General features: G+C 48.8%; 1 protein-coding gene across 4 annotated transcripts in view; it reads right to left on the reverse strand.

The window, feature by feature from the left end:
• Window positions 1-27,382, reverse strand: part of LOC135214912 (IST1 homolog) — a 105,726-nt gene that overhangs the window by 57,305 nt on the left and 21,039 nt on the right. For all 4 annotated transcript variants that reach the window (XM_064249383.1, XM_064249381.1, XM_064249382.1 and 1 more), the window contains exons 2-5: window positions 15,938-16,062; window positions 15,404-15,536; window positions 14,388-14,531; window positions 5,779-5,955 (exon numbers count right to left, since the gene is read on the reverse strand). In XM_064249383.1, coding sequence (XP_064105453.1) covers window positions 5,779-5,955; window positions 14,388-14,531; window positions 15,404-15,536; window positions 15,938-16,062 — 579 coding nt within the window. The remainder of the gene's footprint in view (window positions 1-5,778; window positions 5,956-14,387; window positions 14,532-15,403; window positions 15,537-15,937; window positions 16,063-27,382) is intronic.

The following is a 27,382-nucleotide window of genomic DNA, read 5'->3' on the forward strand; positions in this document are numbered from 1 at the left end:
TCACTCATTCTCTCATCCACACAATCACCTTAGGTAAGATACCAAGGTGCCCTGTTAAGGGCAACTATGAGTTACACAACCTGTTGGGCAGCCACCACAGCAACATCCTTAAGACAGAAAGAGGTGAACGTGGACTGGTGTAACCAAGTACCAGCGCTCAGCACTCTATGTACAGCCAAGTTCTTTTTGAAAGCCAGAGAGGGAGCAATTCCCCTAACGTCATGTGCTCTAGCCTGCACAAATGTGGCGATGGAGTCATCCCGTATCCAAAAAGAGATAGTATTCTTAGACACCTCTTTCTTGGTACGACCTGTACTGACAAAAAGCCTGCGGCAACCTGGTCTAAGGTGCCGAGTCCTTTTAAGATAGTAACGCAGGACCCAGACAGGGCACAACAAAAGCTCTTGAGCATCACCACCCACAAAGTCAGTCAGTGAGGGAATGGAGAACGAAGCGAACCTGTCATCATGCACCGAGGGATTTCGGGTCTTGGCCGCGAACTCTGCAACAAATTCGAAGGACACTGACTTCCAACCCCTGGTGTGCTTCACCTCATAACTCAGACCATGGAGCTCTCCTACCCTTTTGGAAGATGCCAAAGCCAAAAGGAAAACTGTTTTGAGCGTCAGGTTCCTATCAGATGAGCGGCGCAAGGGCTCATATGGGCTCTTAGTCAAGCTCTTAAGCACCAAGGAAACATCCCACTTTGGGGGCTTGAGCTCTCTAGGAGAAGACAACTGCTCAAACCCCTTAACTAGCAGGGAAAATTCCCAGGACGAGGAGACGTCGATACCCTTCAAGCATAACACCAAACTCAAGAGCCGCCCTGTAGCCTCTAATAGCAGACACAGACAAACGTTTCTCGTCTCTGAGGAAGGTTAAAAAGTCTGCTATTTGCTGAATAGAGGTCGCGAGTGGAGAAAAACCCCGTTTACGACACTAATCACAGTAGATCGCCCATTTGCCTTGGTAAACTGCGGAGGTTGACTTCCTAAGACTGCTGGACATGTGCCCAGCTGAGTTCTGAGAAGAAAAGCCTCTCTCTCGGAGGAGATAGTTGATAGCCTCCAAACGTGAAGAGACAGGGATTCTACTGACTGGTGGAACCTTTCTGCATGGGGCTGACACAGGAGATGCCGCCAAGGCGGAATCTCCCTCGGAATCTCCAACAACAACGATAGCAGATCTGGAAACCATTCTGCCTGAGGCCACAGAGGGGCCACCAGAGTCATTCTGAGACCCTGTGAACCCAACAGCCTGTTCAGAACCTGATGGATCAAACAAAACGGAGGGAAGGCATACACCTCCAGGTTGTCCCAGGGATGTTGGAATGCGTCTTCTGCCAATGCCAAGGGATCTGGGACCACTGAACAGAACACTTCCAGCTTCCTGTTGTAACGTGTCCCAAAAAGGTCCAACATGGGTCTCCCCCAAATCTGGAAAAGCCTGTCCACCACCACTTGATGAAGGGACCACTCTGTGCCTAAGATCTGATCCCGGCAACTGAGTTTGTCTGCGACCACGTTCCATTTCCCTGGGATATACCTGGCTGAAAGCTCTACCGAATTGCTGATTGCCCACTGGTGAAGCTTGACGGTCAAGGTAGAAGCTGCTGAGAAACTAGGCCTCCCTGTTTGTTCACGTAGGCTACCACCGTGGTGTTGTCCGACATGAGAACAACAGAGTGACCCTCTACCATCCCCCGAAACTCCTTCAGACCCAGGAAAGCCGCCTTCAACTCCAAGACGTTGATATGCTGCTGCTTGTCCTCTAAACCCCAAACCCGTGAAGCGATGAGGCTGCCTTAGTGCGCGCCCCAACCTGTGAGGGAGGCGTCCAAGAACAGAAGGAAGTCCGGAGGGAGAGAACGCAGAGGGACACCCTTCAATAGATTCTGGTCATCCAGCCAACAACGAAGGTTTTCTCTCACTTTCAAAGACAGTGGGACCATAAACAGGGGAGAGTCCCCTGCCAGAGACCAGAATTCCCCCAGTCTCCATTGCAGAGACTGAAGACGAAGACACCCATGAGGGACCAGCTTCTCCATGGAAGATAGCACTCCCAGAAGAACCTGCCACTGATGAGCTGACTGATGCGACTTTGAGAGGAAGTTGCACGCCACAGCCCGCAACTTCTCCAATCTCTGATCCGACGGGAAAACTCTCGCCACTGCCGTATCGATGACCATGCGCAGGTAGAGAATCCTTTGAGTGGGTATGAGGTTCGACTTTTCCTGGTTGACTAATATGCCCAGGTCCAGACAGAACCGAAGAAGACAATCCGTCTTGCAGCAGCTTTTCCCTGGAAACTGCCAAGACCAACCAATTGTTGAGATACCTAAGCAAACGGATCCCCTGAGCATGGGCCCAACTTAACCCGAGAGAGAGGACCCTTGTGAACACTTGAGGGGCTGTGGTCACCCCGAAGCACAAGACTTTGAACTCGAAGATCTTGTCCGCCAGAGAGAAGCGAAGGAACTTCCTGGACGTGGGATGAACAGGGATTTGGAAGTATGCGTCCTTCAAGTCTATCGACAGCATGAAGTCGCCTTCCCTCACGGCTGCCAACACCGAGCGCGGGGTCTCCATCTTGAACCATCTTCCTGATGAAGCGATTCAAGGTGGATAAGTCGATCACAGGCCTCCATCCTCCCAATGCCTTGGGCACCAAGATGTGACTGTAAAACCCCGGGGACGGACGCACTACTTCCGCTATCACATCCTTGTCCAGCATTTTCTGCACCTCCTCCTGAAGAGCCAAGAACTTCAGAGAATCTGGGGGATACGTCTTCCTGAGCTGCGGCTTGTCCGACAGAGGAGGAGAGAAGTCGAATGGCAACAGGTATCCCACCCGAAGGACATCTACCACCCACTTCTCTGCCCCATAACACTGCCACTTGGCCCAATGGCCAGCCAGGCACCCCGAACCGTGGCGCAGGAGAGGGAGAGGCGCCTAACCTACCGACGGCCCCCCTTGACCTCTGCTCCTAGGGCCTCTTCTTGGTTTAAAGGAACGAGATCGAAAGGGGCATTGATCCTGAGACTTGAGCTGTGACGAACGGGAAGGCCCTGCCAAACTCGAGGTCCTCGATGGCCTACCAGGTGACGATCTCGATTGCTGCTGGACTGGGGGAGGAGGTAGGGCCAAATGTCTCCGAGGGCGGGGCTCTGATTTAGACACGGCCTGGTGTCAGCCTGACGTCGGTCTATTGCATTGTCGACTTTGGTCCATGGAAACAAAAATTGCGATTCTAACAGGTCACCGTTCCTCAAGGCCAGCAAGGACTCGGTGTTGAGCGACCTCTCCATCCTAGACAAAGCCGCGTCCCTCCTAACCAGAAGAAGATTAGCCCAAAATTGGCACTGAGGTGAGCCAAATGAGAAAATGCCTTGCCCCCGGATTGCAAAAGAGTGGCAAGCAAGGCAGCACTCACCAACCCATCAGGGGACCTGTCAGAAGCTATCTTGGCAATCACCACAGACCAGAGGTCCAGCCAAGAAACCGTCTGCAATATGGAGGCCGCCGTAGATTCCAAGGCTAAGGCGTCTTGCGGACATAAGGACGGAGCCACTGACCTCACCTGTTCCAAAGTCAAACCCGGCTTCAGGCGAATGACGTCTGGGTTAAGGTGGCGTGACAACAAAAAAGCAGAGCTCATAGCATAGTACTTCCTATGTCTTGTCAGAGGTGGGGGTAGGAGTTTGGTGGAGCCTCTAGAGCGAAGTGAACCGTCCCGGTCAGAAACAGAGGCATTAACCTTCTGCAAGACCGACTGAACGTGCCCTGACAACGGCAGCTGGAGAGATTGATTTGGGGTCCTGAGCAGCTCCCACCAAGGCTTCCAAGCAAGAAAGAGTGTAAGACGATCCTAAGTCCTACTTTCCAAATTGTTGAACCCACGAATGAGATCAACAACCTCTGAAAAGGGAGACAGAAACTTCTGTGTCCCCTTCTTCCTGCTCTGGCACCGGCGACTGACGACGAGAAGGATGTGTAGGCTCCTCTAACGCATTTTCTTCACCAAAATTCACAGAAGGGTTAGTAGGCAAACAGTCTGAAATCTCTACTAGCCTATCTGGGCTGGGTCCAAGCGTCAGCCTCCGAGACGGACCCAAAACATTAGGCGCATCACTTACCTCAACAGGCGACTCCAGACAACCTTGAACAGACATGGGCATGGCGGCCGTACGTACGTGAGATGGGGGGGAAACTTGAGCACTCGAGATTGACAGAGAATCCCTTATAGTGGAAGACTTGGAAGCAAGCAAACACTCCGGCTGCACCACCTCCGTGCTCACTACCTTCGACCTCTTGAACGGCACCTTCAGGTCTTTACGGCGACAAATAGGCCTGAGAGAAGAAGGAGCATTACCATTACGTGCACGGGCGGGAGAGATTGCAACACGCTCGCAATGTGCAAGGACAAGGTGGGGGCGTGGGGTGGTTGCACGTACGAGGTTCGGCGGCGAAGCAACCCCTGCAGAACACATATCACTAACACTGCCCGAAACCACAGCACTCTCGGGAACATGTCCGTGCTGTTCCTCCCTCGGCGGCGAAGGAAGGGCAAGGTCCCTAGCCTTCCAATGCTTAATACGCCCACGAGGCGTAGAGGGGAAAGAGGGAGAGGGAGACAGCACCAGCTTCTTATGCGCACTCTTCTTGGAAGGTGGGGATGAAGCAATGCGTTTTCTACCAGACCTCCCAACCGATAAGGCAGCCAACTTCACATCTAACAGAGTCCAGCCTCTGAAGCACCGCCTGGCATATGAGCTCGGACAATATGCCAGAGAAGGCTCCGAAGACAAGGAAGGGAGATGTTTCGAACTGGGCGGCACAGATGATGTCACGTCTGAGAGAGGCAGCTCGGAGACGACTGGAAGATACGTCATCGCCACTGGCGGAGGAATACACAAAGATGGGCCCCGTGACAACAACAACGTGGCTGACGCCGCAGCATCACTCCGAGACAAGGCGGCGGCAGACACCGGCGGAGCAATACTAGATGGCCGACTGCTCCCACACGTGGAGACGAGGCCTGGAGGGGGGGATGGCCTGGCTGGACTGGGGAGGGGGGGTGCAAGCCTCCTCAAAATGCGCTAGCAACCCCCCCAAGGACGGGGTACCCCCTAGCCCCAAGCGTCTTCCAAATCGCTGCCATTTTGGACGCCTCCGACTCTGGAAGAGAAGAGAATGATGAAAAAACCTCACCCTTCTCGGGAACCGCAAAGGCCATGCCCGGCACTCCGTACAAGGATTAGTAATCATACAAAAATTGGAACGACATTTACTGCAAGTGATGTGAGGGTCCGTCGCTGACGAAGCCAAGAAACGAGAACACGGGAAACCAGGAATTCTGGGGCACCAACGCTGACGTCGAGAATGAGCAGAAGCAGCCATAATATTAGGTAAAAACACACACAAACACACTAAAGGAACGAAACAGGCAAAAACCGGGAAAAAGGCCAAGAGAGGAAAAAACCCAACTCTTGTCCCAAGGAAAAGAAAGACTGGCGTAGATGTTCAGCATTTGACCACTCTTCACCCAATCTACGTATGCGTTGCCAGATACCACAAGATTCCCTGCTTTTATCTACTTTTTTACCGGATCCAGCTAGGCGCTAGAAAATTATCCTATTGTTAAGACCGAGGGTTTGTTCGCGTATGAACAACTGTACCATTCAACTAATACAGACAAAAAGAGATAAACAAAATAATCTACAGGATATTTAAGAATAAAAAAATTGGCATCATTTAAAAATAATTACTTGTACTTACATTTCCAGAATATCCAAATGGTTGTGGACCCATGGGCTGCGGTGGGTAGCCAACAAAGCCTGTAGGGGGAATATTCATTCCACCTCCACCACCGCTTGCACCTCCACCATTTCCCAAGTTATTTTTCTCATCTAAGCTGATTAATGGATCCTGTCCCCAATCTGCTTCGCGCATGATCTATGATGGAAAAGGAAAACAATGTGTAAGATTCACAGGTGACAAGTAGAGCTACACAGATGATTATGGTATAATGGATTTTTTTATTCCTCTCTGATCAAGACATCTCTTGTTTCTGTGTTGCTTACTTCACAGGCTTCAATAAGATATTTTAGTGAATTACTTAAGTATAATTGCTTGGATTTACTATAGCACATTACCTGCTAAAAAGTAGGTAACACTGAAACTTTGGATCATATAAATTTCTAATATTCTATACTACTATAAGTTTACAAATAAATTTGTTATTATTTATATTGCACTACACTTTCATAATGTTTTGTTCCGGACGTACAAACAGAAGTGTGATCAGGATATTTTTCTTGATTTGGTTGGGGGGGGGGGGGGGGGGGGGGGGGGGGGGGAGGGGGAGTGAGCTGACAAAAGATAACAATAAACCAGATTTTTTTTTTTTTCTCACTTGAAGCATGGCACTTCATGCTAAACAGTACTCTGCCTGTTAATAGTCTTAAATATACTTTTTTTTTATAGCAAAGCTCCATTTTATCTCATTAGAATTCTATTTATATGCAACTAGGTACTGTCAGCCATTCAGCACTTCAGAGAGAGAGAGAGAGAGAGAGAGAGAGAGAGAGAGAGAGAGAGAGAGAGAGAGAGAGAGAGAGAACACAGTGCAGAATTTGAATATTACAGTAGGCAGTCCCCCGTTATCAGCGTTACGGTTTTGACACTTGTCTAGAGGCAACGTAAACTAGATTTTCGGTGCTGATCCCGACTTAACAGCAGTGCCAATAACTGGGGATTGGCACTATTATCCTTGATTTTTGGTTATTGTCACTCTCGAGAACGGAACCCCTGCTGATAACCAGGGACTGCCTGTAATGTGAAAACTCATGTTTTTAGTGGTTTAGTAATACTATTCCTTTAAACATTATGATATTGCAATACTTTTGAAGTTATAGTACTATAACCTTCCAAATAGATTAACTTTCTAATCTAAAAATGTAACTCTCCTTATTACCATTGTTTATTACAGGAAAATATGTTTAAATAACGCAACTTTAAATAACACACCCTTTCAAGAAATATAACTCCTTTGTTATTCGAGAGGTAACTGTACTTGTATTCTCATCCACAGTTCTCACAGGATTTGTTAATGTTTTAGCACAACATAAATATGTTATTGTTATAATACAATTAAGTTTGTTCATACTTACCTGGCAGATATATATATAGCTGTATTCTCTGAAGTCCGACAGAATTTCAAAATTCGCGGCACACGCAGTGGGCGGCCAGGTGGTAGTACCCATTCCCGCCGTGGGAGGCGGATATCAGGACTATTTCCCATTTCTATTCATATTTTATCAGTGCCACTGTCTCCTGAGGGGAGGTGGGTGGGCACTTTAATTATATATATCTGCCAGGTAAGTATGAACAAACTTAATTGTATTATAACAATAACATTTTGTTCATGAAACTTACCTTGACAGATATATATATAGCTGAATCCACCTTCGGATGGTGGGAAGAGACAGAATAGGATTTTTTGGGAAAACTAAATTAAGTAGATGATATACATCTTGGTTCCTCACCTGTTAGCATAGCCGACTTCGTGATTACTGTCGCCAAAGTCTGCTTCTGCGTTACTAGAGTTGCCAGCGAGGTAGAGACCTGTAATGCTGGTGCGCTCTAGATGATCTGTCAACGGGGCGTGACCACAATGTGACTAGACCATATGACCATACTTCTGAGGGCACCGAAGCTAAAACCACCACCTGACCTAACCTATCAAAGTTAGTTCCATAACTTCTAGGCTAAAGAAAGGGAACGCGCCTCAAGCGACCAACCCTTCAAAGTTTAAAGCACACCTATCCCTTTTCTATAGGATAGGATTCGTGTTGCTTCCTGCCCCCAATAATATATCTACGGATATGTATGGTGTTTCCTAGCGACTTACGGATCTGAAATGTCGTCTTCACATCCCTGGGTCGGGAGTGTGAAGCGAACACAGATTTGTTGCTTCGCTAAAGCGTTGGCACTCAGGATGTTAACTGAGTGTCATGCTCTTTTGTGAAATGCTTCGAGGCCGCGCCCTCACCTCTTGAGCATTCATATTAAGAAAAAATCTCAAATCTTTGCATCACATAAGTGAATGAGACCTCTTAAAAGAACTCCTTGGCTATAATGCCAGGGTGTTCTTGGACATGAACCAGTCTTGTCTTTTTACGGAACACCGCAGATTGTCGGGAGTGTGAAGCGAACACAGAGTTGCTTCGCTAAAGCGTGGCACTCAGGATGTTACTGAGTGTCATGCTCTGTTTAAATGCTTCTGAGGCCGCGCCCTCACCTCTTGAGCATTCATATTAAGAAAAAATCTCAAATCTTTATGCAAACATAATGAATGAGACCTCTTAAAAGAACTCCTTGGCTATAATGCCGGGTTGTTCTTGGACATGAACCAGTCTTGTCTTTTTTACGGAACACCGCAGATTGTCGGGAGTGTGAAGCGAACACAGATTGCTTTCGCTAAAGCGTGGCACTCAGGATGTACTGAGTGTCATGCTCTGTTGAAATGCTTCCGAGGCCGCGCCCTCACCTCTTGAGCATTCATATTAAGAAAAAAATCTCAAATCTTTATGCAAACATAATGAATGAGACCTCTCAAAAGAACTCCTTGGCTATAATGCCAGGGTGTTCTTGGACATGAACCAGTCTGGTCTTTTTACGGAACACCGCAGATTGTCCGTTGACCTTGACTTTCTATAGTTTTATCAAGATAAAAACTTGAGAGACCCTACAGGGCACAGGACTCTCTAATGCCCTTGCCCAATAATTTGTGCCATACCCTTGGTCTCCAAGCCTTCGGGTCAAGGGTTAGACAGGTTTTCGTTCTTATCAAGAACGGAAGGCTTAGAGGACAGACCGCATTATGTCCAATTTAAGCCAAAACCTCTGATGATGGCTAAAACCTCACTAACCCTCTTTGCCGTGGCTAGAGCGGTTAGAATATTAGCCTTTCTGGTCATGTGTATTAAGTTCGCAGAAAGGATAGGTTCGAAATGCTTTTGGCATCAGAAACTCAGACTACGTCCTAAGTTCCATGCCGGAACCTTTGATCCAGAGAATTTCAAGATCTCCACAGACCTCAAAGATCGTGAAGCTTTGTTGTTTGACAGAACCGAATCTCTGAGCCTAGAGGCCGTCAACAACATATTTGCATATTCTACAATAGTTAGGACTTCTAGCTTATCTCATACTTCAGACGGAAAGATAGAACCATAAGGAAATTCACAGAGGTCAAGGAGGAGGAACAGTCATTTCCCTTCACTATCTCCAGAAACGGCCTCCTCCGATTGAACACTGAAAATAGGCAGCACTGCTTTGCCTTGGCCAAGAGACTGCCATTACTCTTGAAGATCTTATCGCTATGTACCGTTGAAGACGAAGGTAGATATTGAATGCAACCTACGTCTTCACAGACGAATCGAGAGAAGGATTCTCAAGATTCTGAACCTGTGCTTACAAATGACTGAAAACGCTAACCGCTATTTCATTGCTGTCCGTGAGAAGTCGTAGTTGCAATGAAAGCGGGGCGTTCTTCAGTAATGAAACACAGGGGAACGCCGCCTGAAGAACTGCTTCTCATGGGCTGAACATTTGGAAGTAGAGCTGTCAGGTCGGAGAGTAGGCGATGTCTTTTGACATATCTGTTAATTCGGGTTGAACAATGAACAATTGTACACCTACGAATATGAGATATTTTAAAGACACTCAGATGTCTTGCAAAATCATTCGCATTATCGCAGTGCGATGCAGCGGAGACTTGTACAGACTTCTGTTACCGTGCGGTAAACATAAATTGAAAGAGTCTAAGAGATATCTCTGTTGAAAATTCTCGCAATATCGAAGGCGATGGAATCTATCGTCACAGCAGTAGATGGTCCTTCATTATTGCGAGAATCCCCGGTTAATCAGAGACCTAAGTCCATGATTGTTGGGCAGAGATACGGTTCGGTAGTCAATCAAAGCAGGGGAGAGAGAGAGACATAAACAACCGTGCATCTCGGAGGCCCAGCTGATACGAGCTCCTATCAGGCAGTTCATACGCAGTAGCTGAGCCTGAGCTCCCGCTGACTCGTCATCCTGAGTTGCCAGGTAATCCATATTCCACAAAGGAATGCGTTCGGCTAGAACCACCGAGCATAAAAGATATGCTCGAGCAATTATATTTAGGCGAAACGAATTTCGGTAAATATAAAAGTTGAAATGGTGTTGTCGTGACAAAACCATAAGTATATAAAATTGAAACAAACTCCTGGGAGGTTGCAGGCAACCCCGAGTTGCAGTTCAATTAGAATACTTCTCGTCTAAGTCGCAATCCGTTAGAATAACTAGGATATGCGCCTACCCCTCGGACAATTCAACTGCTTAGTAGAATCATGTCCACGAGGTTACTATACATAGTATATTTAAAGGATTCTGAACAACGATCTCCATCCTAAATTCTTTCCTTCAAGAAAACAAAATAAGGATTGGAGACGACACCTTCGATCTCAATCAAAGAGAGTGAAGGAGAAGTCTTCCTCGAAGGAAGCTTCAATGGTGAACAGAATACTATCTGCCTGAGTTGCCAGCTACTCCCTTTACGAAGGAATAGGTATGATATTATCGAGCAAAAGGAAACTCTCAAGCAGGCCTATTTAAACGAAACAGAATTCGCTAAATACAGAAGCTGAGTTGGTTGTTGTCGTAACAATACCTGAAGAGTTGTTCTTACTCCGAAAACTCTTGGAAGGTTGAAGGGAGTGTGAAATAAATACATTAGAACAACAGTTCTTTCGGCTTCTATCCGCAGAGGTAAATACGATATGCGTATATGACTTGACCATGCGTTAGCAAAATGACGCAAAGATAAACTACGTAAGTATTGTAGTAATTTGAACATCAAATTCTCTACTACATCTTTCCTCTACGAGGAAGAGAGAAAGAAAACGACTGTCCACGTTCTAATGAATAAGACTTTTTAAAAGAACTCCTTGACTCTTTGCCAAGAAAAGGGAGTAATATTCGAATAGAGATCATCAAGAGAGAACCGAGGATCGAAAAGGAACCGTCAATGTTCTTATGATATTGGACATAAGACTTCCTGGATCTAGTCTACAAGTCTTTTTCTTACTCCCCGGATGAGCCTCTGAAAATGAATGAGAGCTCTTCCGAAATTTGTTAATGAGTTTATCCGCTTAAACGATAAACACGTTAAAATCTATGTCAATGAGAACTACCCCATTTATGAGGGGGTCCCCCACTTAAATGACAAAACGTTTAGTATCTTGACAATGGGGAAAACGTCCTGACTTGACAAAACTATTAGCACTTTGCTGATAGGGGAAAACCCTTTACATGGCCGAAAGTCACCCAGGAATCAGAGTATATAATCATCCAGATTCTCAGAGAAATCGATGAAGAGGCAAAGAGGGATCGAAGAAAAAATTCGGGTATGTCTCCTCCGCTAACTCCGAATCCTTTTTAAAAATTTCTGTAAAGGAATGTCCTGTGGAGAGTCCTGAAAAAACCTCCTCTTGACGAGCGTTTAGAAAGCGTCAAGCGTCCTAAGAAACGTCCTGAACAGCAAATAAGACGCCTTCAAAAAACAAGTCTTTTCTCTCGCCAAAGCGTTCTGCCGAGCTTCCACCGAAGCGTCCTGGCGAATGTCCACAAAAGCGTCCTCATAAGCGTCTGCCGAGCGTCCTCAAAAGCGTTCCTGCTTAGCGTCCTGGAAAGCGTCCTGCTGAGCTGTCCAAAAAATCAAAAAACGTCCTGCTTAGCTGCGAGCGTGTCTGAGCAGAGAACAGTCTTCTGAACGACGTTTCAGAGAGGATCTCGTGAGCGCCCTGATGCATGCAAAGCCCGCCAAGAGGCGTCCTGGCGAGCGACCTTGCCAACATCTCAATGTTATGACGAACCGCGTTTTGCGTATGACGTTGAATATTTTCAAGGACGTCCTCATGCGAGTCTCCATGGAGAACCGCACGCTGCTCCTGAAGTGTGTGAACACTAAAGGAAGACGTATGGCTTTCGTCTTCAAGACGGGCCTTAAAGACCTTCATACCTTCTTACAAAGACAGTGGCCGCCTGTGCGACCACTTGCGTCTTAGTAATGCAAACGAACATCTCCAGAAACGCACTCAGCAAAGGAACGCCGAGCGTCCGAAAGACACCCTCGCAAGGTGCTTGCCGAGCGTCCTGGAGAATGTCTCTACTTATAGGACGTCGAGCACCTCCAAAAGCTTCCTCACCGTCTAAATTGCCCTTCTTATGCCGAACCAGAGACATAAGTTGTTTGACTGTGCAAAGCAGCTTGCCGGCCGTCAAACTTATCAGCTTGTTTTTTCGAAGTTAAAGCGACGTTACATAACGTATACGGAGCGCCATGAGGAGAGGAGACGAATACTGAGTTGCTCCTCCAAAAGGTGGAATCAAGAATGTCCTTGATTACCAAATTCTTTTGGAATGCTAGCGAGGTTGAAACAGCTCTAACTTCATGAGCGTTCACTCGCAGGAGGCTCAAATCACTCCTCTGGCAAGATGAATGAGCCTCTAATATGTCCCTTAGGAAAGAGCCAGTGCATTCTTCGAAAAGGGTAAATGTGGTCTCTTCCTGAGCACCATAAATACCCGAAGGAGCTCTTACTTCCTTCGTTTATGTAAATAAAATTCGAGAGCCCTGACAGGGCATAGGACTCTTTCATCCTCTCGTGACGAGAGCGAGGACGTGAAGCGTCCTCTTCTCTAATGCTTCTTTAGGGGCGTGAGTCCTTCCGAGAGCTCCAACCCCTGTGTGGGGAGGACGCCTCGGAGGACGAGAAGCAATCCTTCAAGATTCGTGCACGTGCTCGATCTTCGGCAGCCTGGGAAGCGACAACAGGACCTGCCGAAAGGAAGCCAGATCAGCATGAAAAAACCCGTAACCCTCCTTCGGCTTTTGACATGCCCTCTCCCTGGTGCCTGGGAGTCCGACAGAGGTCTAGGCCTAGAGGCGTTATGGGGCCGATCTGACGTTCCCTCCTGACGAGAGAGAGGACGTGAAGCGTCCTCTTCTCTAAAGCTTCTTAGAGGGCGCGAGTCCTTCCGAGAGCTCCAACCCTTGCGCGGGAGGACGCCTCGGAGGACGAGAAGCAATCCTTCAAGATTCGTGCACGTGCACGATCTTTAGCAGCCTGGGAAGCGTCAACAGGGCCTGCCGAAGGGACGCCAGATCGGTGGGGAGCCCCCGTAACCCTCTTGCGGCTTTCGACATGCCCTCTCCCTGAGTCCTGGGAGTCCGACAGAGGTCCAGGCCTAGAGGCATTATGGGGCCGATCTGACGCCCCCTCCACAACACAAGGGGCACTACACTTCACAACACTGATTGGAGAGCGAGCACTTTAGTCTAAGATTACTTGATGTAATCCTCTAGCAGACACTTCTAGGCCCGTAAGCCATACCACAGGGTTAGGCAAAATAAAATCTACAGGAGTTAGAAGGTTCATTATTTCTAACTTCTGTTTACTGTGGAGGAAAACTCCTGATTCTAACACGCTCTAAAATGCGTACATGAATACCTCCTTCTTCCGTAATCAGTCACACATTACACTAATTACATTGAACTTATGCAAAGCAAAACATGTAAACGTCATATATACTAAGCGAGTGTCTACCGAAAGTTCCGGTAGCCTCACCTTACCATGCAGACAACAAAGTCTGAAACTAGGCTAACTAGCTTCAGACATCAAATGCAATGAAAAAAATTTACGATAGGCGTATGCCTAGCCACAAATCCAAGTTAATAATCGAAGAATAATTAGGATACTTAAGCGGCTAATGAAGTTTTCAAAATCCTAGGCGGAGGTCTGTAAACAGTTGTTTACCGACCGGCGACAGAAAAAATATGAATAGAAAATGGAATAGTTCCTGATATCCGCCTCCCACGGCGGGAATGGGTACTACCACCTGGCCGCCCACTGCGTGTGCCGCGAATTTTGAAATTCTGTCGGACTTCAGAGAATACAGCTATATATATATCTGTCAGGTAAGTTTCATGAACAATATTATATTTAATTGTCTGTGCTGCAATCACCTAGCATAGACTAGGTCATAGTTAAAAAATTTTCTCCAATAAATATTGATTTAATGTAGTATTTACATGATAATACTGTTTTACAGATACTCTGAGATTATGACATCTTGCAAAACATAATGATACTTATGTCTGTGATAATTCAGGTTGATTCTAGTTTCTAATAAGTATGTTTAAGGGCCACTTATTGGTTGGCACTCAGTTAGTCACATTAATTCAGACTACTGGACATGTACTGTATTTAGCTATAAAAATTAGAGACAGTTAAGAACATTTACAGAAAAACAAAAAAAATACTGAATCTTTAGACTTTTACCTGCGGATCAGGTTCATATTCGATGTTGTAATTCTTGGCAATTTCAACAAGGTATTTTTCCACTAATATTTTGGGTGGTGCTTGGACTCCTAGCTTATGAATTAAACGCTCACTTATTGTTGCCACCTGCTGCTCTCGACATGCCTGAAACAAAAAGATAGTGATTACACCTTGCATTTGATAAGACTTCAAGTCCCCATTAACCTAGTAAAATGTGAACAATTACTAATAGTTACAAAAGATTCAGCCTTGGCAATACCTAAAAGGAGTGATTAATTCACTCCTTGCATCACTAGAAAGTAGAAATATCCCCCAGATGAACCTTTGGCTTTTCCTCAGGGGGCAACATCAACCAAAATGATCCATATACTATGCACAATTACTGGACTTTTTCAATATAACCCAGAGATGCCTCTACAACTTGACCTTAATTATGATTGTATCTAAATAAAAAGAAATTTCTTTTAAGATTATAATTTACAATTGTGTTCTGCTTAAGAACCTTATTGGTTAAAATCCAGCTCAATATGCAGTAAATGTGCCTTGCTGTCGAACTTATAAGTTCCAGAGGTCCTTTATTCCTCATACTGTTGGACTGTGTTAACAGTGTCCCTGAGGATGTTGTGCGATTGGAACTTCAAAAGTTCATGCAACGATGCAATGCTTTTCTTGCATTTTCAAACACTTTCAGCTATTCATTAATTTATTATTTCTTTTTTATAAGATCTCTTCTTTCTGTATTTCCCTTTACCTTCTATTACTTCCTAATGAGCACCATATTCTTTGGAAGCTTAAATTTCAAGTCAATGGCCCATGTAGGGTGTTCCATATGAATAAAGCTCACCTTCTGAATAATAATACTGTAATACTGTACTCTCCTCCTATATAATACCAAAACTATACTGATCCAAGCAATAAAACAAAGCACATCTCCTTTGAACTTACGTTAGTACGTAATTACGAAGGCAAAACTTAAAAATTTTCATTATATGGTCCCTACAACCACTTCAACTTACCTGGGCATAAGGTTTTCCATACTTGAGAGCTAGCTGGTCTGCAACAATCTTCAGTTCAGCAACATCTGTCTGCAGCCTTGGAGCAGCCCAAATGAGAGAGGATATAGCTTCTGCAAGTCCTTCATCCAAATCCCTGTTGTACATAGTAATACATTAACACTATGCTCAACTCAATTTCTTCTCAACTGAATATGGTACTCCCATATTGCAAATTTTTCTGTATTCTTTTTACATAAAACTAATATTTCAAATTCCTAAATATTAAACCATGGAGAAGTACTAGGTAAAAGTAATTAAAATACTACTGTAGATTCTAGTTTCAGGGAAAGGTCTACCACTCAACATTCAAACCCAAAGGCTCTAAAAATTAATTTGAAGTAGATCCACCATAAGCAGCCTTAACAATCTTAGACCAAGCACATGTTCAGTACATAAGATTAATATAAACTTATGCTATATAATGAGTTAATTTTTTGCTAATCATGCTTAACAGTTGATATGGACAGTGAGTCATGTTACAAATATCTTACTTACTTCATCTGTTGTATCAAGCCATATCGTGCTAGAAGAAGATCACAATACATTTCAGTTACTTCCATAGCTTCCACCAGATAATCTTCTCTGATTATATGTTCGACACGAATCTTGGCTCGCTCCGTCTGAAAATATGGTCAAACATCAGTCTTTTGCATCAATATAATAAGGTAGAAAAATAAAGATTTAATTACAACAAACTGTACATCAAATACTCAAAGCAATTTGTATTTTTCCCATATACGTACTAACCTGAAGGCCTTTACATAGGATTTAGCTTGCATTCACAAGCTGGAATAGCTGTTTAACTTTCAGACAAGGAAAATAATTACCAACGGTAGGTGGGAAAACAGTGCCAACTTGCCAGTCTATACTCCACTTCGTCTTTCACCCCAGGTATCAGAATGAGGGGTGGCTAAGGTGGGCCGTAAATGTAAAGACATTCAGGTTTGCATGTTAGGAAAAATACAAATTATTCAAAAATTTTGTTTTTTGTTCCTACACAAATATAAACATTCAGTCTTTACATAGACTTACCCAATGGAAGGTTGAGTCAGAGTAAATCTCTGAACCAACTGGTTGGTTCTCCCAACCCAGGAATACCTTCCTGGTCTGGTAATGCTGAGGAAGGAATTCCACACCTCTAGCTAGTTGGACATATGTGTCTGGATTTGACCTTATCTGTCAGGGTTTGACTATTAATCCCGTATTAATCCAGACAACTGAGAGGAGATAACTGAGAGAATACTTATGACTTATGTAAATATCTAAACAATGGCAGGGTTACCAGTCCAATACCATAACATGGTAATTTGTTAAGTGTTATAGAATGTTCTAGAAACTGGAAACAATGACAGACAAATGAACAGCAAGCATGCAAAATGTATGCTGCCATCCCACGAAATAAGAGAGAGAGAGAGAGAGAGAGAGAGAGAGAGAGAGAGGAGAGAAGAGAGAGAGAGAGAGAGAGAGAGAGAGAGAGAGAGAGAGAGAGAGAGTCCTACTAAGGCTGAAGGGTAAAGTAAGTACAGTGGTGCTAGGAGTAATTGCAAAGGGAAGGGGCCCTAAGATGATTTCTTTTATCAATGTAAATTTGTGGCTAAACAATATAGAAAAGAGTATATATTATAAAATGCAGTACGGGAGAGATAATTAGGGAAATTTTGCAAGACAATCAGAAATTTACAGTCCTTTTCTGTGTTTACATTAATCTCTGAGGGCTGGAACTAAACATTGGTGGAAGGTTTGCGCTGTGTTCAGATCCAGCCCTTCGGGGATGAAAGCAAAAATAGACAGAATGTAAATCTTCCATTACCTTGGTAAATTTCTCAAATTACCTTACCTAAGGTGCATTGCATAGCTAGCTACTAAAGCCTACTATACACCGTTTTGTATATTCACCAGTCAAGAAATTACATAAGGCCTAGGGTAAACAATCACGGACGATCCACCATCATCACGGTGGCCGGGTCTTATTCATTCGATATTTAATTGGTGAAACAAGAACACAATTACAACTCAAAGCATACCATTCAAAAGATTGAAGTTTCGTCAACATAATGCGATATATGAAAGCCCAATACGAACTAAAATAAGCATGTGACGCTCTTCGTAAAATGACAATTTGTCGAAAATTGCATTTTTCCTAACTATGCAAGCCTGAGGTCCTTTTACAATAGGAAGGTAACTAGCGGCAGCTGGACGGTCGTAAGCTTCGAACAAGGGAGTTCGGTAGTTAACTGCTTATCCGACAGTGCGTGCGCAGCGCGCCTGTGAAGTGAAGAATCACTTTTGCTTTAGGCCCAGGAAAAAAACGCAGAGTGATGGGTGGCATGAGGTGGGACTATATGTAAAAAGACCTCAGGTTTGTATAGTTAGGAAAAATGCAATTTTCTACAAATTGTCATTTGTTCCGGTACGATATACAAACCATCCTTTACAATAGGAAGACTCACTTCTTGGTGGGAGGAATCTGAGTCTTTGAGAACAGACTGGTGTTCGTCCAACCTTGGATTGCCTCCCTGGTCGTAAGAGCGAGGGAGGTATCCTAGCCTCTGCCCAATTGATCGGAGTATGTACCGCAGGATCAATGGTCAGACCTCTGGACCCAAGTAATAAGAGAGAGGCAAGCGTATCTCTTAAAACTAGCAAGCAAGAACTTGTTCCTGCTGCAAGAGCCAACATAAAGTTATAGGTTTGTCTCTTGTTAGCTTCCACTTTGCCCCCCCCTTGTTGGGGGAAGTGGTGGATATTCACTCCTATCCCTAGTGAAAGGGATAGGATGGGGCTCGGTCGAGTAGCTTACCTGCATCTCATCCTTTCCAGCAGGGTGATGACCGTGTCCCTCTGCCCACATGTAGAGGGGAGAAAAAGATGGGGAAGAGGAGCCAGTCACACTCTCCTTCACTCATCCATTCTACAGTTATACCAAGAATCGATGCTGTTCTGCCTGCTAGGGGCTGGGTTAGCTACACAACGTGTTGAGCAGCCAGCACGGGTCCCAAGGAAAAAGTATCCAAGGACCTGTGGGCAATATCCCAAAGGTAGAAGGAGGTGAAGGTGGTCTGGTTGGCCCAGACTCCTGCCTTCAGGACCTGCGCCAAGGAGAAGTTCTTGCGGAACGCAAGGGAAGGACCAATGCTCCTGACTTCGTGGGCTCTCGGATGTAGTGTTGGATGTCGTCACTACCATCAGCTTCGTACGCCCTCCTGATCACCTCACGCAGCCAGAAAGAAAGCGTGTTCTTGGATACTTCTTTCTTGGTCACCCCGGTGCTAACGAAGAGGCGTCGACACTCAGGCCTGAGGTGTCGAGTTCCTCTTCAGATAGCGTCGTAGCACCCTCACAGGACATAGCAGCATCTCATCCGAATCATTGTTAGTGAAGTCCAATAGGGAAGGGATTGTGAAAGACTCGAACCTGTCGTCAGGGATCGACGGATTCTGAGTCTTAGCTACGAAGTTCGGGACGAAATCGAGCGTCACAGATCCCCATCCCCTGGAATGTTTAACGTTGAAGGACAGACCATGAAGTTCCCCTACTCTCTTCGCCGATGCCAGGGCCAGCAAGAAGAGGGTCTTGAGGGTCAGATCCCTGTCTGACGACTCTCGGAGTGGCTCGAAGGGTCTTCGAGTCAAACTCCTAAGGACGAGTCACGTCCCACACAGGGGGCCTGAGTTCCCAGGGTGGGCAAGACCTTTCAAAGCTCCTCATTAGCAAGGAGATCTCGAACGAGTTCGAGATATCCACTCCCCTCAGTTTCAGGACTAGTGCCAGGGTGGCTCTGTATCCAGTGACTGTGGGGACCGAGAGGAGCTTTTCTCAGCGAAGAAAAACGAGGAAATCCGCTACCTGCTGAAGAGTGGCTCTGAGAGGAGATATGACAATTTGTCGAAAATTGCATTTTTCCTAACTATACAAACCTGAGGTCCTTTAACAATAGGAAGTAGCTAGCGGCAGCTGGAACGGTCGTAAGCTTCGAACAAGGGGAGAACGGTAGTTAACTGCTTGTCCGATCGTCGCGCGCCGCGCGACTGGGAGGTAAACAAATCACTTTTGCTTTTGGCCCATGCAAAATACGCAGAGTGAGGGGTGGCATGAGGAGGGACTTTATGTTAAAGGACCTCAGGTTGTATAGTTAGGAAAAATGCAATTTTCGACAAATTGTCATTTGTTCCGATACGTAATACAAACATCGGTCCTTTAACAATAGGAAGACTCACTTCTGGTGGGTGAATCTGAGTCTTTTGATGAACAGACTGGTGTTCGTCCAGCCCTGGAATGCCTCCCTGGTCGTAAGAGCGAGGGAGGGATCCAAGCCTCTGTCCGATTGATCGGGGTGTGCACCGCAGGATCAATGGTCAGACCTCTGGGCCGAGTACTAAGAGAGAGGCAAGCGTATCTCTTCGTACCAGCATTGTAAGAACTTTTTCCTTTACATGAGCAAATGTAAAGTAATGGGTTTGTCTCATGTTGGCATCCACTTTCTCCCCCACCCCTTTGTTGGAGAAAGTGGTGGATATTTACTCCTATCTCTAGTTAAAGAGATAGGATGGAGCTCTGTTGAATAGCTTACCTGCATCGGACTCCTTTCCAGCAAGGTAACGACCGTATCCCTCTGCCCACAGGTAGAGGTTAGAAAAAGATGGTGAAGAGAAGCCAGTCACTCTCTCATTCACGCATTCATTCTCCCAGTCATACCAGGAATCGATGCTGTTCTGCCTGCTCGGGTGCTGGTAAGCCTCACAACGCGTTGAGCAGCCACCACACGGTCCCAAGGAAAAAGTATCCAAGGACTTGTGGGCAATATCCCGAAGTAGAAGACGTGAAGGTGGTCTGGTTGGCCCAGACACCTGCCTTCAGGACCTGCGCCACGGAAAGAAATTCTTACGGAACGCTAAGGAGGGTCCGATACCTCTGACTTCGTGGGCTCTCGGACGGAGCGTACGGATGTCTGTCGCTACCATCAGCTTCGTACGCTCTCCTGATCACCTCACGTAGCCAGAAAGAAAGCGTGTTTCTTGGAGACTTCTTTCTTGGTGACCCCAGTGCTAACGAAGAGGCGTCGACACTCAGGCCTGAGATGTCGAGTTCTCTTCAGATAGCGCCGTAGCGCCCTCACAGGACAAAGCAGCATCTCATCGCATCGTATCTGTAAAGTCCAGCAGGGCAGGGGATCGTGAAAGACTCGAACCTGTCGTCAGGGATCGAAGGATTCTGAGGTCTTAGCTACGAAGTTCGGGACGAAATATCGAGCGTCACAGATCCCCAGCCTCTGGTATGTTTAACATCATAAGAAAGGCCATGTAGTTCCCTACTCTCTTCGCCGATGCCAGGGCCAGCAAGAAGAGGGTCTTGAGGGTCAGATCCCTGTCTGACGACTCTCGGAGTGGCTCGAACGGTGTTCGAGTCAGACTCCTAAGGACGAGAGTCACGTCCACGCAGGGGCCTGAGTTCCCTGGGTGGGCAAGACCTTTCGAAGCTCCTCATTAGCAAGGATATCTCGAACGAATTCGTGATGTCCAGTCCCCTCAGTTTTAGGACGAGAGCCAGAGGCTCTATATCCCTTAACTGTGGGTACTGAGAGGAGCTTCTCTCGGCGAAGAGAAACACGAGGAAATCCGCTACCTGCTGAAGAGTGGCTCTGAGAGGAGACAAACCCTGTCTACGACACCAACCACAGAAGACGGCCCACTTCCCCTGGTACACAGCTGCAGAGGACTGTCTGACGTGTCCAGCCATCTCTGTTGCTGCGCTACGAGAAAAGCCTCTCCGTTCGCAAGAGATGGTGGATAACAGCCAGCCGTGAAGTTGAAGGGACTGGACTGCGCGGTGGTACCGTTCTACGTGTGGCTGGGCTAGAAGGTTGTGCCAGTTGGGTAGCTCTCTCGGTGCGTCTGCAAGAAAGAGCCAGCAGGTCCGGATACCAGACGGCTTGAGGCCGTTTGGGAGCCACCAGGATCATTCTGAGATTGGGAGTGACCAGCGCTCGACTGATCACTTTCCGAATCAGACAGAAGGAGGAAAGGCGTGCCCGGTAAGCGAAGAGGTTGTCCCAGGGGTGTTGGAGAGCGTCCTCTGCAGCTGCCCATGGTGTTCCGGCCACTTCGGCCGAGAAGAACACCTGGATATTTCCTGTTGTGCCGGGTGGCGAACAGGTCTACGATCCGGTCGCCCCCACAGGTGAAGAGCCTTTCCGCCACATCTTGGTTGTAGAGACCATTCGGTCCCTATCACCTGATCCCGACGGCTGAGCTTGTCCGCTACTACATTCCTCTTGCCTGGAATGTAGCGTGCTGACAGCTCTATCGAGTGAGCCGTGGCCCACTCGTGCACCTGCACCGTCAACTGATGGAGCGGAAGAGACACTAGCCCCCCCTGCTTGTTGACATATGCCACTACTGTGGTGTTGTCGCACATCAACACCACTGAGTGTCCCACCAAGCGGTCCCGAAACTCTTGGAGAGCGTTGAACGCCGCCTTGAGTTCCAGGACATTGATGTGAAGGTGCTTCTCGTGATGGTCCCACACACCTGCAGTCAGCAACTCCTCCAGGTGTGCGCCCCATCCCTCGGTCGATGCGTCTGAGAACAGAAGCATCTCCGGGGGGGAGTGCGTATGGGCACTCCTCTTAAGAGGTTCTTGTCGTCGAGCCACCAGGCTAGGTCCTGCCTCACCTTGTCCGTGATAGCCACGGGAAAGTAAGGAGGATCCTTGGCCTGAGACCAACTCTCCCTTAGCCTCCACTGGAGAGACCGCAGGTGAAGACGCCCGTGAGGACTAACTTCTCGAGTGACGACAGATGGCCGATCACGACTTGCCATTGCTGTGCTGCCTGTTCCTGCCGCGACAGGAACCGGCCGGCTGCCTCCCTGAATTTGCTGATACGCAAGTCTGCGGGAAAGACTTGCCCTGCTACCGTATCTATCAGCATACCCAGGTACTTCATCTTCTGCTTGGGTTCGAGATCGGACTTCGTAGTTTATCACGATCCCCAGATCGCGACAAAACTTGAGGAGTCGATCTCTGTCCTGTAGCAACTGCGAGCGGGAGCTCGCCAGGACCAGCCAATCGTCGAGATACCTCAGAAGACGTATCCCGTTCGAATGGGCCCAAGCCGACACCAGAGTGAACACTCGCGTGAACACCTGTGGGGCGGTTGAGAGACCGAAACAAAGTGCCCTGAATTGGTACACCGTCCCGTCGAAGATGAAGCGGAGGTACTTTCTGGAGGACTGATGGATGGGTATTTGAAAATACGCGTCTTCAGTCCACCGAAAAGCATGAAATCGTTCCCCCTGATCGAGTCGAGCACTGAGCGTGCCGACTCCATCGTGAATCGCGTCGTGCGAACGAAGCGGTTCAGGGGAGAGAGGTCTATCACCGGGCGCCAGCCCCCCCGATGCCTTCTCCACTAGGAAGAGGCGGCTGTTAAAAAGCCTGGTGACTGGTCCTCCCACGATTTCTACAGCTCGTTTCGCCAGCATGGTCTTGATCTCCTGTCGAAGAGCGTTGTCCTTTGCTGATCCCCGGACATAGGTCTGTAGATGGACCGGTTTGGAGATGAGGGGGGGCCGAGACTCGAAGGGTAGTAGATATCCCTCCCGAAGGACGTCTACTATCCAGTTCTCGGCGCCGTAGCGCTGCCAAGTCGCCCAATGGCTCGCCAGGCACCCCCCACTTCCGGCAGCAGGTGAGGGGGAACGCCGTCCCTAGCGTTTCCCTCCTCGTTTCGACTTCTTTCCAACAACCTCCTCGGGGAAAGGAGGGCTGGGAGGAGGGCTGGTTGCGGCCTCCTCTCGCAGAAGTCGAAACAACTGGAGTCTTCACACGGGCTTGGACGGTGCAACCGTCTTCGCCGCCGTGGAAGCGCTAGCCAAGCTCTTGGTTTGGCCGCAGTTACTCGAGGTTGCCCAGAACCTTCGAGACTGCCTGGTGGACTAAGCGGTCACTCTCGTCAGTGCGCCGCCGTTCCACCGCAGCGTCCACCATCTCTCCAGGAAAGAGCTGGGGAACTCCTAAGAGGTCCATTTCTTAGCCCGAGTGCCGCCTCACGCCCAGCCCCCTTGGTCACTCGGGTAAGGACTGCGTCCCTACGCCGAAGAACCAAGTTGGCCCACAGGTTAGCAGTCTGATGGGCGAGGTAAGAGATTGCTCTTCCTCAGACTGGCACGTCTCCTAAAAGAAGCGTCGTCTTCGAGAGCAGAACTCCCGGAGCCGGCCGCTACCTTGGATATTGTGAGGGACCACAAATCCAACCAGGAAACTGCCTGGAATGCTGCCATAGCGGTAGATTCCAGGGCAAGTGCCTCCTGCTGCGAGAACCATAGGTTCTCCGACAGGAGCTGCTGCAGGGACACACCTGGAGTCAGCCTCGCTAACTCCGGGTTAACCTGTTTCGGCAGTATCGGGTCTTCTGATGGCACGTAGAAACGCCTCTGCCGCTGTAGAGGAGGAGGAAGCAGCTTAGAGGACCGTCCGGATTTTAGCGAGTCCTCCCGTCCTGAGACGAGATTCTCCACCTGATCCAGGACTGAGTCCGCAAGCTCTGATCGTGGCAACCCCATCATCATTTTGGGCTCCCTCTTGGGACCCCAAAAATGACTCGAGCCGGGACGTGGGCTCCGATGGTGGTAGCGGCGATCCTTCCGCGAGGCCATTATGCAGACGCATCAGCTTAATGACTTCCGCGAAGTTCCTCTGTATCTCGGGCGTCACAGCGTCTTGTGGAGTAGGACCGTCCAGTCCCTCCAACAAGAGCATATCCCTCGATACTCCTCCTTCAGAAGGAGGAAACAGCGACAGACCCCTGACGGTCGCCTCCAACTACTTGCGCGTACGTCCCTGGTCGGTCCTAAGACCGTGCCTGAGCCGTACGGCGTCATAGCCGGGTCACGAGCGGCGCACCTCTCGTGATCGCTCCTTGGTACCTCGCTCCTCCCGGTATAGCCCGAGGAGGTTGAAGGTATAGGAGAGGCAGACCTGACGCTCCCCCCACGCTCGCTGGCAGGACCAGCGTGCGTAGAGGGCTGCTGCCGATCGTCAACCCGCGGTGACGGTCTAGCAGTAGGCCTAGCGTCGCCGCTCGCCTGGGGGCGATTGGCTCGGCTGAGAACGTCGAGACCGCTCTCTAGCGTCAGGCGAGCTGCACGCTGGTCACCGTCTCCGCCCTGGTCCCATCTGGGAGCGGCGGTACGGGTGACCTGCTAGGCTCCCTTTCGCGTCGAGACCGGCCAGCGTCCTCTCGGCGCGTCAAACCGCTGGTACCAGCCGTGGCTGGTACCGGCGCCGTGGGGAACCTCCTTTCCTCGCCTCAACCCAACCCGTGGCCGGTCAGTGACCGTCACGTCAGCCCGAGCAGCCGGTTGGTCGCTGCGAGAGCGTCCACTGGCCTGGCGCGAGATCGTGTGCACGACTCTCGCCAGTCTTCTGCTCCGTGCCGCTGTCTTGACGGCGAGCGAGCTCGGTCGTCGAAACTTTGGCTGGACGGTCCTCTTTAGAAGAGCGTCCACTCGGTGCTTCTCGCGAACGAGAAGCAGCCGAGACGGAACCTGGTTTAGCGGCAGAACCACTAGCACCAGGTGAGGACGCACCAGCCGAGGCTGATGCACCTCTGGTCCCCGTCGACTTCTTCTTTGCAGAAGAAGCGACGGGCCCCGCACCCGAAGGAACAGGAGGACCAGCAGAAGAGCTCCCCAGCTCGCCTGAGCGAGCCGGGCCCTTAGAAGAAGATCCCGAAGGAGTCTTCTTAGGGGGGGAGGAGGCAACCTTCTTCTTCTTCGGCTGTTTGGCCTTAGAAGTCGAAGGGGAAGGAGAGGCAGCAGACGACGAAGAAGACGATGAAGACGATGACGACACCTTCTTCCTCTTCCTCTTCTTCTTCGCCAGGCTCCGCAGGACAGACGTCAGGTCTTCCATCCAGGAGGAGCCGGGGCAGTTGCCGAAGCAACAGGGCCCGACTGCACCTGTCCGGAAGGACCTGAGACTGTTACAGCAACACCAGCAGCGGGAACGACAGGAACAGGTCCGGGAACAGCAGGAACATCTGAAAAGGAATGTGTACCTGAAACGGAAAGAGTCGCTGGAGCGGCCACAGGTACGGCAGGCACGGCAGGTACTACGGGAGAGCCAGGCGTCCTGTCGACAGTCACCGTCATCCGTGGCACTGGCGGCAGGTCCAGGGGGGTACTCTTGGGGCAGCGGAAGTCCGGGGTCGGCAAAGGAAAAAATCCAGGTGGTGGTGGCATCGTCCTCTTTGGAACGGCGGCAATTGGTTTTTGTACTGCCACCGTGGGTGTCACCGACATTATATGAGGCGTATATACAAGATGTGGTGGCATCTCATACGCAGGGGTAGTTAATGTGGTCGTCGTGGTGGTCACCGCACCATGAGTGACCAACTGGGCCGACCCCGCCAAACCGCTGTAGCAACCCCTGGATGCTGGGCACTCCCTGCAGTCCCAGCGACTCCCACACCTGTCCCAAGTCGTCCTTCGCTGCTGGCACACCTGCGGAAGCAACAGTCGGGTTAATAGGAGGGGCTTCCCCGCGCCTGGGGGGCGAAATACCCCCCCCAGAGCGGACAGAAGACCCCGAATACAGCTGTACGTCCGGGTAGCGGGCGCCCTCCTCCACACTCGACGGATCGAGAGAGGAAAAGGACTCCGCTACCCCCCCCGCAGGGGAAGGCGCAAACCGTGGGGGCTGGCCGGGAGGCAGGAAAGAGGACGAAGTGTCCGTCACCAAAGGAGTCACTGGACTTTCCGATGACTTCTTGGCCGGCCTAAGTCTCTTCCTGCCCTCGTACCAGCACCCACTGCGCCTCGGACCAATTCAATACAAATAACCATACATGGCTCGTTGCGGGAGCACTCTCGCCCCTCCGACAAAACGAGAACAAACCTCGGGGGGTCCACCTCAACAAAAGACCTGAACCCCCACATTTACGTCCCTCCAGCCGGGAAAACACACTCTACGGGCGACTGGAGGGGCGCGGTGAAAATCTCAATCTCCTCTAATTCACTCATTGCAAATCAATTGAATAGAGAAAAAAGTACTTACAATCACTCCTGATATACAGAAAGAGAAAACAAATACTCAAGGATGAAGCAAACGACAAGCGGGCAGAGCGATGGCGAACACGTCCTTCCACACACGGCCGAAAGCAAAAGTGGTTTGTTTACCTCCCAGTCGCGCGGCGCGCGACGATCGGACAAGCAGTTAACTACCAGTTCTCCCTTGTTCGAAGCTTACGACCGTTCCAGCTGCCGCTAGCTACTTCCTATTGTTAAAGGACCGATGGTTTGTATTACGTATCGGAACAAAGACCCCAGTCTACGGCACCAACCACAGAAGATGGCCCACTTCCCCTGGTACACAGCTGCAGAGGACTGTCTCACGTTTCCAGCCATCTCTGTTGCTGCACTGAGAGAAAAGCCTCTCGTTTGCAAGAGATGGTGGATAACATCCAGCCGTGAAGATGTAGAGACTGGACTGCTCGGTGGTACCGTTCTACGTGTGGCTGGGCGAGAAGGTTGTGCCAAGAGGGAATCTCTCTCAGTGCTTCTGCAAGCAGAGCCAGCAGGTCCGGATACCAAACGGCCTGGGGCCATTTGGGAGCCACCAGGATCATCCTGAGATTTGGGGAGGCCAGCACTCGGCTGATCACCTTGCAAATCAGGCTGAACGGGGGAAAGGCGTAGACGAAGAGGTTGTCCCACGGGTGTTGAAGAGCGTCCGCTGCAGCTGCCCATGGGTCCAGCATGGCTGAAAAGAAAACCTGAAGTTTTCTGTTGTGCCGGGTGGCGAACAGATCCACTACTGGACACCCCCACAGGATGAAGTGACTTTCCGCCACGTCCTGGTGTAGGGACCATTCGGTCCCTATCACCTGATCCCGACGGCTGAGCTTGTCTGCTACTACATTCCTCTTGCCTGGAATGTAGC

Source organism: Macrobrachium nipponense, chromosome 46, assembly GCF_015104395.2.
Source record: "Macrobrachium nipponense isolate FS-2020 chromosome 46, ASM1510439v2, whole genome shotgun sequence".
Taxonomy (NCBI): domain Eukaryota; kingdom Metazoa; phylum Arthropoda; class Malacostraca; order Decapoda; family Palaemonidae; genus Macrobrachium; species Macrobrachium nipponense.